We start from the raw sequence: 16,159 nt of genomic DNA, 5'->3' as shown, positions 1-16,159 counted from the left end.
ATCGACTGTATCCTCTCATACTTGGTCAGCTGAGTATGAGACTGCTATCATCATCAGCACCTAGCGGCCGGAAGTTTAATTGCAACATAGAAATGAACAATTTGCAGTCTTCAATAATAATTGTATTTTACCAAACATTATTGAATTATAAACCATAAAAATGACGATGAGAATGAAATGTTTTTTCATACCCCTACAAAATATACATGTATTTTTTATTTATTTACTGTTTGCATTAGTTTGAAGGAAATGAGATCAGCCTGGACAGCAGAATGGGAATCTTCATCACCATGAATCCAGGATACGCTGGACGCACAGAGTTGCCAGAGTCCATCAAATCTCTCTTCAGGCCTGTGGTTGTTATTGTGCCTGACCTGCAACAGATTTGTGAGATAATGCTCTTCTCAGAAGGTTTCCTGATGGCAAAGGTGAGCAATAAGACTGATCAACATCTTATTAGCTTTGGTTTGTATACTTCTCCATACATTTCCTCAGGTGCTTGCTAAGAAGATGACGGTGCTCTATAAGCTGGCCAGAGAGCAGCTGTCCAAGCAGTCGCATTATGACTTCGGTCTGCGAGCGCTGAAGTCTGTGCTGGTGATGGCAGGAGAGCTGAAGAGAGGATCTCCGGACCTCAGTGAGGTAGCGAGTTAGTTTCAGTCAAAGACTACTTTGTATCTTAAAACAAGGTACTTTCATTTTTAATTTCCTTCAGGACGTGGTGTTGATGAGGGCTCTCAGAGACATGAACCTGCCCAAGTTCGTCTTCGAGGATGTTCCTCTTTTCCTCGGGCTGATCTCAGATCTGTTCCCGGGACTGGACTGTCCTCGTGTTCATTACCTGGACTTCAACGACGCCGTGGAACAAATCCTGGATGAAAACAAATTTGTTCTGTTGCACCAACAGGTCTTTGGTGAACCTTCTCTTTTTTTCTCTCTCTGTCCGATCTATAATGTCTTCTGATAACCTGAAGGTGGATAAAGTGGTGCAGATGTACGAGACCATGATGACGAGACACACCACCATGGTGGTGGGACCAACAGGCGGTGGGAAATCGGTTGTGATCAACACATTATGTCAGGCTCAGACCAGGTACTGGTCTTTAAAATTACGGCTCAAATATCCACGTTTTATAGTTAACAACCAATTTGTCTCATATTGTCAGACTTGGAATTCCCACAAAGCTGTATCCCATTAATCCCAAGGCAGTGAGCGTCGTTGAACTCTACGGCATCCTGGACCCTGACACTCGTGACTGGACCGATGGGATTCTTTCTAACATCTTTCGTGACATCAATAAACCTACAGACAAAAAGGAACGCAGGTAATATTTTTGAATTTTAGTGCACAGACTAGAACACAAGAACAATTTTTGATACTAGATTTGTAGCTTTTCAGACCTGAGCTGTTGATAATTGGTTATTTCTCTGGGAACGAGGCATAATTTAAAACAACAAACCTGTAAATATGATGACTAGTTGTGTGTATTTGGAAGAATCACGATATGTATCATGATACAGCAGCAACTATAGGATACATGTGACCCTGGTCTCGAAAAGCGCTATATAAATAAATATTACTTACTTACTTACTTACATTGCAATGTACTGTGATACTGTAGTAACAAGGATATTTTTGTAGTATTGTCGAGTACTTGACTCTGGTGTTGCAGAATTTACAGACCACATGACTCTTGACCAAGTTTTTTTTTAAACCAAAATATGTCCAAACATAAGCTTTAAAAGCTGCTGGAGTCGACTGTATCCTCTCATCCCCAGTCATCGCTGAGATCTTGCGGGATCTCATTGTTCCTTGAGCTGCAGAGGACGTAGTGACTGCTGACATCTAGCGACTGGTAGTTTAAATGCAACACAATTATGAATTTTTACTTTATTTTACACACACACATATATATATATATATATATATATATAAACCATAATAACTATAGTTCACATTACATATGATTCCCAACCAAAACATTAGGGAAAAATCGATACAGTTCCAAGTATCTTGGAAAAGTGACTTATCGCCGTTTACATTTTTACTATCAGCCCTAATGTTGGTGGCTAATACTAGGATTTCCACAAAATACTTTCACTGTCAGTTGTCAAGTAACAAACTCTGCACAGGTACGTCCTGTTTGATGGGGATGTGGATGCTTTGTGGGTTGAGAACATGAACTCTGTGATGGATGACAACAAGCTTCTCACGCTGGCCAACGGTGAACGAATCCGATTGCAGAACCACTGCGCTCTGCTGTTCGAGGTGTGTTTGATCTGCAAAAGAGCTTCTGTGTTAGATGTTTATTTAATGTCCGTCTTTTGTTGAAACGGTTTGCTGCAGGTTGGAGATCTGCAGTATGCATCACCAGCCACCGTGTCCCGCTGTGGGATGGTGTTTGTTGATCCTAAAAACCTGCGATACGTTCCATACTGGCAGAGATGGTTAAAGGACAGACCTGTCCGGGTATATATACAAACTTCTTTTTAACAACTAGCTTGAAGATAATTTCACGTTTCTTCCTGTGCAGGATCAAAAAGCGCTGAACAGTCTATTTGAGAAATATGTCCACATCTCCATTGGTTTGATCGTGGAAGGTGTCGTTGACGGCAAACAAGGACAGAAGCTGAAGACCGTTGTGCCTCAGACAGATCTAAACATGGTGATTGTTTCTTCCTTTGATCCTACCCAGTGCATCATTTAAAATAAACATTCTGTTTGTTGCATAGGTGACCCAGTTATGCCTGACTCTGGATGCTCTGCTCGGCACTGAGAGCTGCAGCGCGGATGTTCTCGAGTGTTTCTTCCTGGAAGCGTTGTACTGCTCACTCGGAGCCACGTTGCTGGACGACAGCAGAGTCAAGTTCGACGAGCTGGTTAAAAAACTCTCCGGCTTTAAAACTGTGCAAGATGAGACAGCGGCGGCAGGTCCAGGGCAGATCCCGGGTACAAAAACTCCTGTCCTATTCATTTTCTCTTGCACCTTGTACGAAGTAACTGTATGTCGCTCATACTTTGACTTGCAGGATACCTCCCAACACTCTATGACTTCCACTTTGATGGAACACAGGAGAAGTGGGTGCCCTGGGCTCACCTTGTCCCCCATTATATTCACAACCTGGATATGAAGTTTGCTGATATTTTAGGTAAAACCCACCATCATATTCTGACTGCATGTGCCCCTGTAAAACTTTTTTTTTTCCCTCCTCAAGTTCCAACCGTAGATACTACACGGGCCAATTGGATCCTGGACCAGATGGTTAAAGTAAAGAGGTCCGTCCTCTTGGTGGGAGATTCTGGGACGTCGAAGACTGCAACCATTCATAACTTCCTCAAGAGCCAAAGTGCAGAAACCATTGTGAGTAACTTGTTTAATTACAGTCTAAGCTAATTTTAAAAAATAAATCGTATTTTAATCTCTTTGTTGTTTTTATGTGTTAGCATAAGGCACTTTATACAAACCTGATGTTTAATTTTTTATTTAGAAATCAATATTTAGAGAAGGGTCAAACTAAATGTTTCTTGAAAATAGACCAAACATATCCGACTTTAAATAATTTCAGGCTAAATTTATTGTAATTCTTTTCATTATTTTAGCGTCTACAAGGTTCACTTCAGACTCTTTGATTCTATCATGCCATATTTTTGTTTTTTTGTACATTCCTGATTGACATTTTTTATCTCTGCTTTCTATAAAACAAGTACAACTTTTTAATTGGTGTATATCTATTTTAGCGCTCCCACAGGCCACATACAATTAGTTGCCTAGCCGGGTCCGACCTTCGGCCTTTAGTTTTTAATCTGTTATTTAGACAAAGGAACACAACAATATACATCTATGTTGGTGGAAACTAAATGTTTCAGTCAACACTTGTTCAGAAAACAATAAGTTACTTTTTGTCGATAAATTAATTACTCATCATAATTATTTATTATCAAAATTTTCATCTGACGCTCTTAAGAGTTTTATATATTTCTAATCTTGTTGGTGTCTTTCTTTCCAGATCACCTTGATCGTCAACTTCTCATCCAGGACGACGTCCTCAGACCTGCAAAGAAACTTGGAAGCCAGCGTAGAGAAGAGGACCAAAGAGACTTACGGTCCTCCGACAGGGAAGAGGCTCCTTGTTTTCATGGATGACCTGAACATGCCGAAGGTTCCTGTTTTAAACCGTCTCTTCTTCCTGATGTTTGTATCTCGGTTTGTCAGACTTATGTTTATGTGCTGGTGCAGGTGGACACTTACGGAACACAGCAGCCTGTGGCGCTTCTTAAACTGCTGCTGGATAAGGGAGGCATGTATGACAGAGGGAAGGAGCTGAACTGCAAAACCCTGAAAGACCTGGGCTTCATCGCTGCCATGGGAAAGGCTGGAGGTGGAAGAAACAAAGTCGATCCACGCTTCATCTCACTCTTCAGCGTCTTCAACATTCCTTTTCCTGCACAAGAGTCGCTCCACCACATCTACGCCTCCATCATAAAAGGCCACTTGAAGGTATTGGTCATAATTTATGAAACATTTTTCACTTCCTGTCACTTCACTTCTCCATTTTAACTTCTCAATGAAGACATTTGAAGAAGGCGTGCAGAAGGTTTGTGACCCCATCACCTTCTGCACGATCCAACTCTACAACAAGATCATCAAGGATTTGCCCCCGACTCCGTCAAAGTTTCACTACATCTTCAACCTGAGAGACTTGTCCAGGGTCTACAACGGTCTGACGCTCACGAACCCGGACAGGTCAGATGACGCTTTCCTGAAGGAAACCTTTAAGTTCATACTGTTACAACATGACTGATCTCTACAGGTTTGTAACTGCATGTCAGTTTGTGAGAGTCTGGAGGAATGAGAGCTTGAGAATATTCCACGACCGACTGATCAATCAGGAGGACAAGGACTCGGTAACTAGATCTGTGAGAGCGTTGACAACTTGAAGTACAAGATGATTCTCTCAACAGGTTCAAGGATATATAAGGAACCTGATTGACGAACATTTTAAGTCGGACATGGAGGCCATCATGAGGGACCCCGTTCTGTTCGGAGACTTTGGATCCGCCCTCAAAGAGACGGAGCCGAGGGTTTACGAGGAGCTGCAGGACTACGAGGCCGTGAAGGCTCTGTTCGAGGTACACTAGAAGAAGAGCGTGTCAGGAATGTTTCTCACATGTTTGTACGGAGCAGGAGGTTCTGGAGGAGTACAATGAAAACAGGTCAAGGATGAACTTGGTGCTGTTTGACGACGCACTCGAACATCTGACCCGCGTGCACCGCATCATCCGGATCGACCGCGGTCATGCTCTGCTGGTGGGTGTCGGAGGCTCTGGGAAACAGTCGCTGACCAGACTGGCTGCTTTCACTGCTGGCTGTGAGGTTCGTGAACATCACGTTATATTGGTTTGAAAATGTACAAATACATATACAGTGATCCTTCGTTTATTGTATAAACTTGCTAAATAAATTTTTACATTACAAACTCAACATTGCATATAAGGCGCCCCTCTTTCCACCTTCTTAGAAACGGTGACCTGAACAAGCTTTTATAATGCTTTGCCGCCCAGCCAACCAATCACTTTTGACATGGCGAGATTGACATATCATTTAAATACAGTATTGTAGCAGCCAATCAGCCGTCACGAAATAGATCAGTGCCTTTTGGGAGTTAACTGTTTTGTTGGCGTTATAAGTAAGATGAGGGAGTAATGCTTTCCACTGAAGTGTGTAGACTTTCATCTGCTGTTCAACTGTTTGTAACAGTTTGAACCATGAAGAATACAATGTTTAAATCTGCAGTAACATGTGTAAAAATAAATAAATCTTCTAGACTGGGAAGATGAAGACGATAAATTGTGGGACCCCTGTAAATAAACTTTAATGTGAATCTCTCACCAGATGTTTGAAATAGCTCTGAGCAGAGGCTACAACGAGACCAACTTCAGAGAGGACATCAAGACACTCTACATGAAGCTGGGCGTTGAAAACAAGAAGACAGTCTTTCTCTTCACGGATGCTCACATAGTAGAGGAAGGATTCCTGGAGCTCATCAACAACATGCTGACGTCAGGTTTGTACACCTGTTGTTGAAATTGCAACCGTTTTTCTATCGACTTCCGCCCACAGGTATCGTACCGGCTCTGTTTCCCGAGGACGAGAGAGATTCTCTCATCAACCAGCTCCGCGATGAAGCTTTGAAAAACGGACCCGGTCCAACGAAAGAGAGCATCTGGCAGTATTTTGTCAGGAAATGTGCCAACAATCTCCATATCGTTTTGGGAATGTCTCCAGTGGGAGAAACTTTGAGGACACGGTGCAGAAACTTTCCAGGTGCATTTTATTTTATTTACACAATAAATACACACAGAATCCAAGTTGACATTATAATTCATTCAAAATGATTTTTCTATTTGCTGCTCAGGCTTGATGAACAACACGGTCATTGACTGGTTCCAGCCGTGGCCTCCACAGGCTCTTCTGGAAGTGGCTCAGTCATTCCTTGGTGAGTGTGAAATATATTATGCTTTCAACTGATAAAAAAAGAACTTAACAATCAGAATATTGTACCTTTAATTGAGTTTTAATTATGTCAAATGTTTTTTGTAGTTTCTGAATTTGTGACATTGTATATAAATTAGATTTTTTTTAAATAATCCCTAAATATATCTCCCACTGTTTAAGGGATACAGCTACGATATTTAAATATATAAATGTATTAATTAATTTTTTTTGTTTAATTTCTTGCAAATTATATTTTATTTCTTTATCATAGTTCTAATGGTTTACATTTAAATAAAGTGTATTTAAAATAAAATAATTAGTTTTTCCTTTTACTATTAACATGCAAATATTCATGTGTTTATTTTTTGTCGTAATCAAACTTCGAGCCACTAGAGGGCAGCAGTAATTACGTGTCTGCAACTGAGGGGAGCTATGATATCCTGCAAGAGCCTGGAAATGACTTGGATGAGAGGATACAGTCGAGCAGATTTTAGAGCTGATGTTTAGACCTATTTTTGTTTAAAAAAAAGAAAAAGAAAACGGTAACGACTTCGTCAAGAGTCATATGGTCTTGAAGTTCTTGCACCAGAGTCAAGTACTCAGACAATACTACAAATATATGTATGTCTTGTTTTTACAGTATCACAATATATAGAATTGTTGTCCCTGTATCGTGATACATAACGTACCGCTAAATTCTTGTCAATACACACTCCTAGTGGTTAAAAGAAGAAAAGAATCACATCGCGTAATATACAATAGTATCAATAGACTTACATGTGTTCCATTTGTACAAATGCTTTTGTCTCGTTTTGAAGGTGAAAACCACATGATCCCTGAAGAACATTCAGCCTCAGTCATCGCACACGTCTGCGAGGTCCACCAGTCCGTGGACGGCTACAGCAAACAGTTTCAGCAGAAGCTGAGGCGCTGTAATTTTGTTACCCCGAAAAACTATTTGGACTTTATTCACACGTATTCCAAACTGTTGGAGGAGAAGGACCGGGATATTTTGGGTAAAGTATAAACATGTCCAGTGAAGGATGATGAGGTGCTGATGTTGGTCTGGTGCAGCTCAGTGCAGGCGTCTGGAAGGAGGTTTGGATAAACTGAAGGAAGCCAGCGAGCAGCTCGCCGAGCTCAACGTCAAGCTGGCCGATCAGAAGGTGGTTCTGGCCGAGAAGTCGACGGCTTGTGAGGCTCTTCTGGACGAGATCTCCAAAAACACCACAGTGGGTCAGTAAACGCTCTCATGTTTTTTCGAGAAAGTCCCTCACTGAAGGTTGTTTTCTGACCCAGCCGAAGAGAAGAAGACGCTCGCGGAGGAAAAGGCCACAGAGATCAACGAGCAGACTAAAGTCATCGCAGTTGAGAAGGCGGAGGCGGAAAGTTCCCTCGCCGAAGCTCTTCCAGCTTTAGAGGCGGCTCGGAACGCCCTGCAGGATCTGGACAAGTCGGACGTCACAGAGATAAGGTGAGAAAACACATCTTCATCCTTTGTTTGAAACCTTTGACTCAGTTTAGATCTTCTTGTTTAGATCGTTCGCTAAGCCTCCCAAGCAGGTGCAGGTGGTTTGCGAGTGCATCCTGGTGCTGCGCGGCAACAAGGAGATCAACTGGCAGTCGGCCAAAGGAATGATGTCGGAGGCGAACTTCCTTCGCTCCCTGATGGAGATGGACTGCGACGCCCTCAACAACAACCAAGTCCGGACAGTCAAAGGTAAATTATCTTCTATGTTGTTGTTCTTTTTGAAAATACAGTCTCTGCTCAGGCTTCCTGAAGACACTCCAGACTTCCTTCGAGGAGATGCGAGGAATCAGCCGAGCAGGCTCGGGGATGTTCAAGTTCGTGGAGGCCATTATGGGATACTGCGATGTTTCCAGGGAGATAAAACCCAAAAGAGACAAAGTAATACAAGCGTACAGAAGTATATCAGTTCCATCGGAATGTTGAACTGTTGTATCTGACATTTCAATGAGCATTGAATATATGTATTTATACGTGAATTCAATAATTTATATATTAAATGTTTCAATTTGATTTCATTGACCAAGAAAATACAAAAGTATTATTTTCAAGTATTATTAATTAATAATTTTCCTTAATTTGTTTTTTTTTTACACATAATTTGTTTTTTTTTAATTCAAATATTTGAAAAAGAAAATCTATTTTAGGAATTAAATTATTGAATTATTGAGTTAAATAATTAGTATGTTGTATGTTGACTTTTTAATATTCTTATATATGAAACTGTTGTATACTAGTGCCACCAGTTGATACCAAAAGAGTATCAGTCATGTGATTATCTGCGCCTCAGATGATTGGCTGAAAGTTCAATGAAGTAGCTGCTATTATACCAACATTTTCATGTTGAATTAGGCTGAAAATATAAAAGTAATTTAACTTAGAAACATTTTTAAATTGGAATGTCATTCTCTATGTCTAAAAAAAAGTTTATACATATTTTTTTAAATACAAATAAATTAAACCTTTTCGATTAAGAAATCGACTGGAATTCGGAAAAAGGTCCAATACTTAAAAACACTTTTTAATGAAGAAAATGTCAAATTTCTAAATGTTCAATTCAACACTCAATATTCTAATGGCACTGATATACTTCCATACATGCGAGCTGGGTGTCAGAAGAACTTTAGGGTGACCATGTGATCTTGTTTCCTGCAGGTCGCACGTCTAGAGAAGAACTTCTTCCAGAGCAAACAGGAGCTGGAGCACATCCAGAGTGAGCTCAGCGACCTCCAGACGGAGTTGAAGGCCCTCGGAGAGAAATACCAATCTGCAATCGAGGAGAAACAACTGCTGCAGGAGGAGGCAGAACTCATGGAGAAGAGACTCGTGGCTGCAGATAAGCTCATCTCGGGCCTGGACTCTGAGAACGTGAGGTACGTTTTAGAAACAAACTGTTTTTTGTTTGTTCTCACGTCGTACTTCAAGATGGACGGAGGATCTGGAGGAGCTGAAGGAGCGGCGTGTGCGACTCCTGGGGGATTGTTTACTGGCATCGGCCTTCCTGAGCTATGAAGGTGCCTTCAGCTGGGACTTCAGGAAGGAGATGGTGTACGAGGTGTGGGTGACGGACGTGCAGCAGCGAGGGATCCCTCTGAGTCGACCCTTCAAAGTTGAACATCTGCTCACGGACGAGGTGGAGATCAGCAGGTAATGGAGCGGCTGCTGCATGTCCTCGAAGGATCCTCATCACTCTGAGTGTTACAGATGGGGCTCCGAAGGTTTGCCCCCGGATGAGTTGTCGGTGCAGAATGGTATCCTCACCACCAGGGGGAGTCGATTCCCTTTGTGCATTGACCCCCAGCAGCAGGCGCTGAACTGGATTAAGAGGAAAGAGGAGAACAATAACTTGAAGGTTTGCCAACACACCATATTGGAAACATTAAACATAGGACTCATTTTAATAAAAAATAAAGAAGAAAATTAATTGAACATACAAGAAAGAAATACATGAATTATTCTTTTTTAAAACATGAGTTTCTAGGGTAAATAAATATAAGACAAACACTATTGCATCACTTGAAAATGAGAAGAAAACATTGATGGTAATAAAAACACAGAGGGATACCAATTCATACATATACTCTACAACATATTTTTAAAATGATATAGGGAACAAAATTAATCACAATAGTTCTTGAAATCAAAAATCATAGGGAGAGAATTATAAATTGTCAAAGGGATTCACTAGGTTTGAAGAACAGTAAGAATATAAAATAAATAAGAATTAGAAATAATTATATATACAATATAAATTGTTTGATTCATGTATTTAACATTTTTGTGTCCTCCTCAAGTAATATTAACGCGACCAGTTCCATGACCTCATCTTAATGACCATGTTCAAGGAAGGATACAAATATGTTGGTGACCTTGACCCAGAGACAACACAAGGGATACCACAAACACATTTGTTTAAGGGACTTCGGGTCAGTTTGACCCAGATACAACACAAGGGATACCACAAACACATTTTTTTTGGGCCTCACCTTGACCCTGAGATAACACAAGGGTTAAAAGATGTTTTCTTTTTAATTACATATGTAAACTGTTATTGACGTTAGTTACACATTGATATCTTACATGAGGAGAAACAGAGTGATCCATGACATGTGTTCCAGAAGCTGCTGCTTTCTTTGACGACCTTCACTCTCACCAACAGATTTCTTCATTCAACGATCCAGACTTCCTGAAACAGCTGGAGATGGCTGTGAAATATGGATATCCGTTCCTCTTCGAGGACGTGGACGAGTACATCGACCCCGTCATCGACAACGTCCTGGAGAAGAACGTGAAGGGAGCGGAGGGGCGTCAGGTGGTCACGCTGGGGGACAAAGAGGTGGACTACGATCCAAACTTCAGGCTCTACCTCAACACCAAACTGGCAAACCCCAAGTACTCTCCGTCGGTGTTTGGAAAAGCCATGGTCATCAATTATACCGGTGAGTCTTTGAGGAGACTACATTTGAAATGAGCTGCTGATGAGTTTGTCTCCAGTGACTCTGAAGGGCCTGGAGGACCAGCTGCTCAGTGTGATCATGGGCTTTGAGAAGAAGGAACTAGAAGAGCAGCGGGAAGTTTTAATCCAGGAGACGAGCAACAATAAGAAGCTGCTGAAGAACCTGGGAGACTCTTTGCTCAGAGAACTGGCCACATCCACAGGAAACATGCTCGACAACGTTGAGCTGGTCCACACTCTTGAGGAGACCAAGTCCAAAGCCAGCGAGGTCAGTTCGAGCCAAAGTATAGCAGTTACTGTCGGAATATGAATGGTTGAATTTAACATTTCTGATTTTGAAACCGTTTTTTATTGATATGTTGTGAGTTATTTTAAGCATTGACTTGTTTTTTTTATATATATAATTTAATTGTTTTAATTGAATTCAATCATATCTATATTAAAAAGGTTGAATTTGTTTTATTGAATAATTCAATTCAACATTTTCTGTATTAAAAGGTTAAATGGAAATGTATTTATTTAAATTTTGGATGATTATTAAAAAGTATTTTCAATGTATTTATTATTTTACACATAGAGTTAGATATTTTAATGATTTGAAAAGAAAATGTTCTATTTTACATATACTATAATAATTTTGCTCATTTTTATATATAATTAAAAAAGCTATGAATATAAAGAATTTTGAATTTAGAACATTTATTCGGTTTGAAAGTTTTTTATTGTAAAGTTTTTTCCTTTCTGTTTTTTTTCATGTACATATAAAACAAATAAAAATTATTGAAGAAACGACACTTAAAACAGTAAAAGTTTCACTGTTTGTTTAAGCGCTTTGTGACCCTGGTCTCGAAAAGCGCTATATAAATAAATATTACTTACTTACTTACGTACTATTTGAAATGTTCAATTCAAGCCTGCATGATGCCACTGATGTACTTCTGCACCATGAAGTTTTAAAGATGCAAGCCTTGAATCCTCACCACGTGATCTTCAGGTGTTTGAGAAACTCAAGCTGGCCCAGGAAACGTCCGCAGACATCGATAAACTCCGAGACGGATACAGACCCGCCGCCAAACGAGGCGCCATCCTTTTCTTCGCGCTGACAGAGATGGCGCTGGTGAACAGCATGTACCAGTACTCGCTCACCTCCTACCTGGACGTGTTTGACTTCTCTCTGCGCAAATCGCTGCTGAACTCCGTCCTGTCGAGGAGACTGAGGAACATCATCGACACCTTGACGTACAACATTTACAACTACGGCTGCACAGGTGACATGAGATCCTTGAATACAATATATATTTATGTCAGACCATTCCTCGTGTTCTCCAGTCTGTGGATGTGTATCAGTATAATCATCATTTTAAATGGTTCAATTGAACATTTCAGATGTTGAAACTTCCTTTTTTATTGAGATGTTTTTTTAAGCGTTGAATAAATATTTTTATATATTACTTAATTCAATAATTTCTATATTAAAATGTTTTTAAATAACTGAATAAAAAAATTAAACACTTAATCCCAATAATTTACAAATACATTTTCTAAAAAATATATATTTTTAATTTGTGGAATTTTAAATTGAATAGAAAAATGTTGGTATAATCGTGCAACCGGTCATAGCTTAAGAATCTGCCATGGTTAATTGATTGTCTTGGTACAGTTTATGGTATTTTCTCATTGAACTATTTCACCAACATTTGTATATTGCATTTAAAAGACTACGACTAGAATTTTGAACATTTACTTTTTGAATTATTTGAATTAGAATTTTCAACTCTATGTGTAAATGTTTTTCAAAATATGAGATTTTTTCCAAATAAATTATTAAAATGTTATATATTTTCAATCAACTGTTAATTAAACACATTTAAATTCAATAAAATCTGATTACATTTTTTTATATAGACATAAGTGAATATTAATTTATTAAAAAATAACAATTCAATGCAAAAAAAAGTTCATCATTGAAATGTTAAATTCAATATGATGATGTTCTTCCATGCAGGTCTGTTTGAGAAACACAAGCTGCTCTTTGCCTTCACCATGACTATCAAGATCGAGCAGGCTGAAGGTCGGGCCCCTCAGGAGGAGCTGGAATTCTTCATTAAAGGTAATTATACGGTTGTTACACCCGCTCATGGATAAGGACTAACAAGTGTAAATGTCGTGTGAAGGTAATCTTTCTCTGGAGAAGGGAAAGCGTCAAAAACCCTGCGACTGGTTGCCAGACCAGGGTTGGGAAGACGCAATAAAACTTGCAGAGTCGTTCCCTGATAAGTTCGGCTCCTTGCCTGATGATGTGGAGAAAGAAGGAACGGCTTGGAAGTCGGTGAGTATTTCGTCTCTGGACGTGCAGCACGACTGGTGACATGTTTGTTTCCTCCACAGTGGTACGACTTGGACGCACCAGAACAAACTTCTCTACCCGTGAACTACGAGGAGAGCCTGTCGGCTTTTCAGAAGCTTCTTCTCCTGCGTTGTTTCCGCGTGGACAGAGTCTACAGAGCCGTCTCCGACTACATCAGCGTCACCATGGGAGAGAAGTGAGACCAACACTCTGTGACCCAAACAAACCCAGTAGCCTCACGATCTGCTTCCTCTCACCTCCAGATTCGTTCAGCCTCCCGTGATTAGCTATGAAGCCATCATGGATCAGAGCACGCCGTTTTCACCCATCGTCTTCATACTCAGCCCCGGTTCTGATCCGGCCAGTGACCTCATGAAGCTGGCAGAGAGGTCTGGTTTTGAGGGGAACAAGTTCAAGTTCCTGTCTATGGGTCAAGGACAAGAGAAGGTAAAATAAATGTACATTTACTGTGATAGTTACCACTTGGTACTAACCAATAGTCATTTATTTATTTTTTCTTTAAAGTTTTTCTATTTCTTGATCCCTCGTAGTATCTTGGTTAACCTTCGGCTGTCTCATTTTATTGAGATTTTTATTTTTATTTTAAACACTGAACTGCATCTTTAGATATATGGATGGATAGATATTGATAGATATTGATAGATGGATGGGAGGATGAATAGATATTGATAGATATTGATAGATAGATGGGAGGATGGATAGATATTGATAGATATTGATAGATAGATGGAAGGATGAATAGATATTGATAGATATTGATAGATGGGTGGAAGGCTGAATAGATATTGATAGATAATCGATCGATAGGAGGTCTCCTTCGGGAAAATGTTTAGTTGGAAGCTGCAGTCAAGCCTAGTTACTTGTCCTTTATTTTACCCCTTTACTAAAAGGTTTTATTTCAACAGCAGATTATATTCAACATAACCACATAGTTTAGTGGGAGGCGCTTATTACTGCACCCACTTTTGTTATGGTGCCAAAAAACAATGAACTCCCATGATGCCTTTCTACACACTGCTCTATTTAGTGACAGCTTATTAATTACCACAATACTTTATTTAAAGTCTTTAACGTCTATGTTACCATTTCAAATAATATCAACAGCTGTGTTTGGTTGGCTGGGCGGCAAAGCGCTATGGGAGCTGTGCAGCTCACCATTACCGAGGGTTGTTGAGAAGGATTGCATCTCATATGCAATGTTGACACAATAAACATTAGTAATTTAAACTTTATCCTACTTATCTATCTACTTGTTGTGATTATTAGTATTTTGACTTCGTTAAAATTATGGTTTTTGAGTTTATAAACAATGTAAGAATGTAGAAAATATGAATGGCGGTTTGGAAAAGGTGTATAAAAAGTGCAAAGAAGTGAAATTGAAGCCTCAGCATGGATATGAATAGTGAGTGTAGGAGTGTAGCACTGAACGAGGGACCGCTAGTTTCATTAAAAGTACATTTTTAATGATTTGTTTATTGTTTATCTGACTCTAACACTCTAACACCAAGGATGCGTGAAATTCATTTCCTACGTTCTTGCTTGTACAGCTCGCGCTGCAGCTCCTGGAGATGGCGGCGACTCGCGGGCAGTGGCTGATGCTCCAGAACTGCCACCTACTGGTGAAATGGCTGAAGGATCTGGAAAAGGCCCTGGAGAGGATCAATAAGCCGCAGCCCAACTTCCGACTGTGGCTGACGACCAACCCCATCAAAGACTTCCCCGTGGGCATCCTGCAAAAGTCTCTGAAGGTGACCGTCTTTTGGATTGTTTAAGAGAGGACTTAAGTTTAAGATTCAAGTCTTAATGTCACGCGTATCCTCCTCACCATCACACAGGTCGTGACTGAACCTCCGAACGGTCTGAAGCTGAACATGAGATCCACCTTCTCCAAGATCTCCCACGAGACCTTGGCCGGTTGTCCTCACCCGGCGTTCTCCAGCCTCGTTTACGTCCTGGCCTTCTTCCACGCCGTGGTGCAGGAAAGAAGGAAGTACGGCAAAGTGGGATGGAACGTTCCGTACGACTTCAACGAGTCGGACTTCTCCGTGAGTGACGCGAGATCTACTTGAGAAAAGAAAGGAGTTTCCTGACGACTGTTCTGCTCCAGGTGTGTATGGAGATCCTCAACACCTTCCTGACCAACGCTCACCACCAGGGCGACAGCAGCATTCCATGGGGGAGTTTGAAGTATCTGATCGGAGAGGTGAGGCTTCATTTTGGCTCTAAAAATCTGTTCAAACGTGACCTTGTGGACCACAGGTGATGTACGGAGGACGAGCCATCGACAGCTTCGACCGCAGGATCCTGACCGTCTACATGGACGAATACCTGGGAGACTTTCTCTTCTACACATTCCGCCGTTTTCACTTCTTCCAAAAAAACAGCGTGGATTACAAGATTCCTCCTCCCGGACCCAAGCAAACATATGTCGGTCAGTCACTTTCTAGAGTCTAGATCTCAGAGCCCCGGGATCCACATGTGTGTCTCACAGATGAGGTCGAGGGTCTTCCGCTGGCCAACAGTCCGGAGGTGATGGGTCTTCACTCCAACGCCGAGATCGGATACTACACGCAGGCGGTGAAAGACATGTGGGTTCACCTGATAGACCTGCAGCCCCAGACGGGTGCGTTCTCACTCTGACACTTGTTCGTTCATATATCTGTTCAGTGGTCGCTCGTACAGGTGGAAACTTTTTCAAAAAAAAATTGAGATAAGGCCAGTCGGGTTATTCTCTTGTAAGGGTTTCAAACTGTTTTTAACCCTTGTGTTATCTCAGGGTCAAGGTGACCCAGAGTCAACACAAGGGATGC

The 16,159-nt window shown here is 40.8% G+C and overlaps 1 protein-coding gene across 1 annotated transcript in view; it reads left to right on the top strand.

Moving 5' to 3' along the window:
* Positions 1 to 16,159, top strand: part of dnah10 (dynein axonemal heavy chain 10) — a 32,718-nt gene that overhangs the window by 14,705 nt on the left and 1,854 nt on the right. Inside the window, exons 34-73 of the mRNA XM_087779194.1 lie at positions 240 to 428; positions 496 to 642; positions 716 to 907; positions 975 to 1,093; positions 1,167 to 1,325; positions 2,134 to 2,269; positions 2,348 to 2,470; positions 2,535 to 2,666; positions 2,734 to 2,950; positions 3,031 to 3,150; positions 3,217 to 3,362; positions 4,009 to 4,161; positions 4,239 to 4,499; positions 4,573 to 4,745; positions 4,813 to 4,906; positions 4,964 to 5,131; positions 5,187 to 5,375; positions 5,895 to 6,066; positions 6,123 to 6,326; positions 6,418 to 6,498; positions 7,316 to 7,513; positions 7,572 to 7,733; positions 7,797 to 7,971; positions 8,036 to 8,217; positions 8,270 to 8,406; positions 9,181 to 9,398; positions 9,451 to 9,672; positions 9,730 to 9,877; positions 10,685 to 10,964; positions 11,020 to 11,249; positions 11,976 to 12,249; positions 12,987 to 13,091; positions 13,156 to 13,310; positions 13,370 to 13,524; positions 13,592 to 13,775; positions 14,897 to 15,097; positions 15,185 to 15,394; positions 15,457 to 15,552; positions 15,609 to 15,780; positions 15,841 to 15,972. Coding sequence (XP_087635320.1) covers positions 240 to 428; positions 496 to 642; positions 716 to 907; positions 975 to 1,093; positions 1,167 to 1,325; positions 2,134 to 2,269; positions 2,348 to 2,470; positions 2,535 to 2,666; positions 2,734 to 2,950; positions 3,031 to 3,150; positions 3,217 to 3,362; positions 4,009 to 4,161; positions 4,239 to 4,499; positions 4,573 to 4,745; positions 4,813 to 4,906; positions 4,964 to 5,131; positions 5,187 to 5,375; positions 5,895 to 6,066; positions 6,123 to 6,326; positions 6,418 to 6,498; positions 7,316 to 7,513; positions 7,572 to 7,733; positions 7,797 to 7,971; positions 8,036 to 8,217; positions 8,270 to 8,406; positions 9,181 to 9,398; positions 9,451 to 9,672; positions 9,730 to 9,877; positions 10,685 to 10,964; positions 11,020 to 11,249; positions 11,976 to 12,249; positions 12,987 to 13,091; positions 13,156 to 13,310; positions 13,370 to 13,524; positions 13,592 to 13,775; positions 14,897 to 15,097; positions 15,185 to 15,394; positions 15,457 to 15,552; positions 15,609 to 15,780; positions 15,841 to 15,972 — 6,811 coding nt within the window. The remainder of the gene's footprint in view (positions 1 to 239; positions 429 to 495; positions 643 to 715; positions 908 to 974; positions 1,094 to 1,166; positions 1,326 to 2,133; positions 2,270 to 2,347; positions 2,471 to 2,534; positions 2,667 to 2,733; positions 2,951 to 3,030; positions 3,151 to 3,216; positions 3,363 to 4,008; positions 4,162 to 4,238; positions 4,500 to 4,572; positions 4,746 to 4,812; positions 4,907 to 4,963; positions 5,132 to 5,186; positions 5,376 to 5,894; positions 6,067 to 6,122; positions 6,327 to 6,417; positions 6,499 to 7,315; positions 7,514 to 7,571; positions 7,734 to 7,796; positions 7,972 to 8,035; positions 8,218 to 8,269; positions 8,407 to 9,180; positions 9,399 to 9,450; positions 9,673 to 9,729; positions 9,878 to 10,684; positions 10,965 to 11,019; positions 11,250 to 11,975; positions 12,250 to 12,986; positions 13,092 to 13,155; positions 13,311 to 13,369; positions 13,525 to 13,591; positions 13,776 to 14,896; positions 15,098 to 15,184; positions 15,395 to 15,456; positions 15,553 to 15,608; positions 15,781 to 15,840; positions 15,973 to 16,159) is intronic.

The sequence above is a fragment of the Callionymus lyra genome, chromosome 1 (genome assembly GCF_982586985.1).
Source record: "Callionymus lyra chromosome 1, fCalLyr1.hap1.1, whole genome shotgun sequence".
Classification (NCBI taxonomy): domain Eukaryota; kingdom Metazoa; phylum Chordata; class Actinopteri; order Syngnathiformes; family Callionymidae; genus Callionymus; species Callionymus lyra.
The sequence above is the reverse complement of the archived record's forward strand: the minus strand, read 5'-3'. Positions and strand labels throughout refer to the sequence as shown.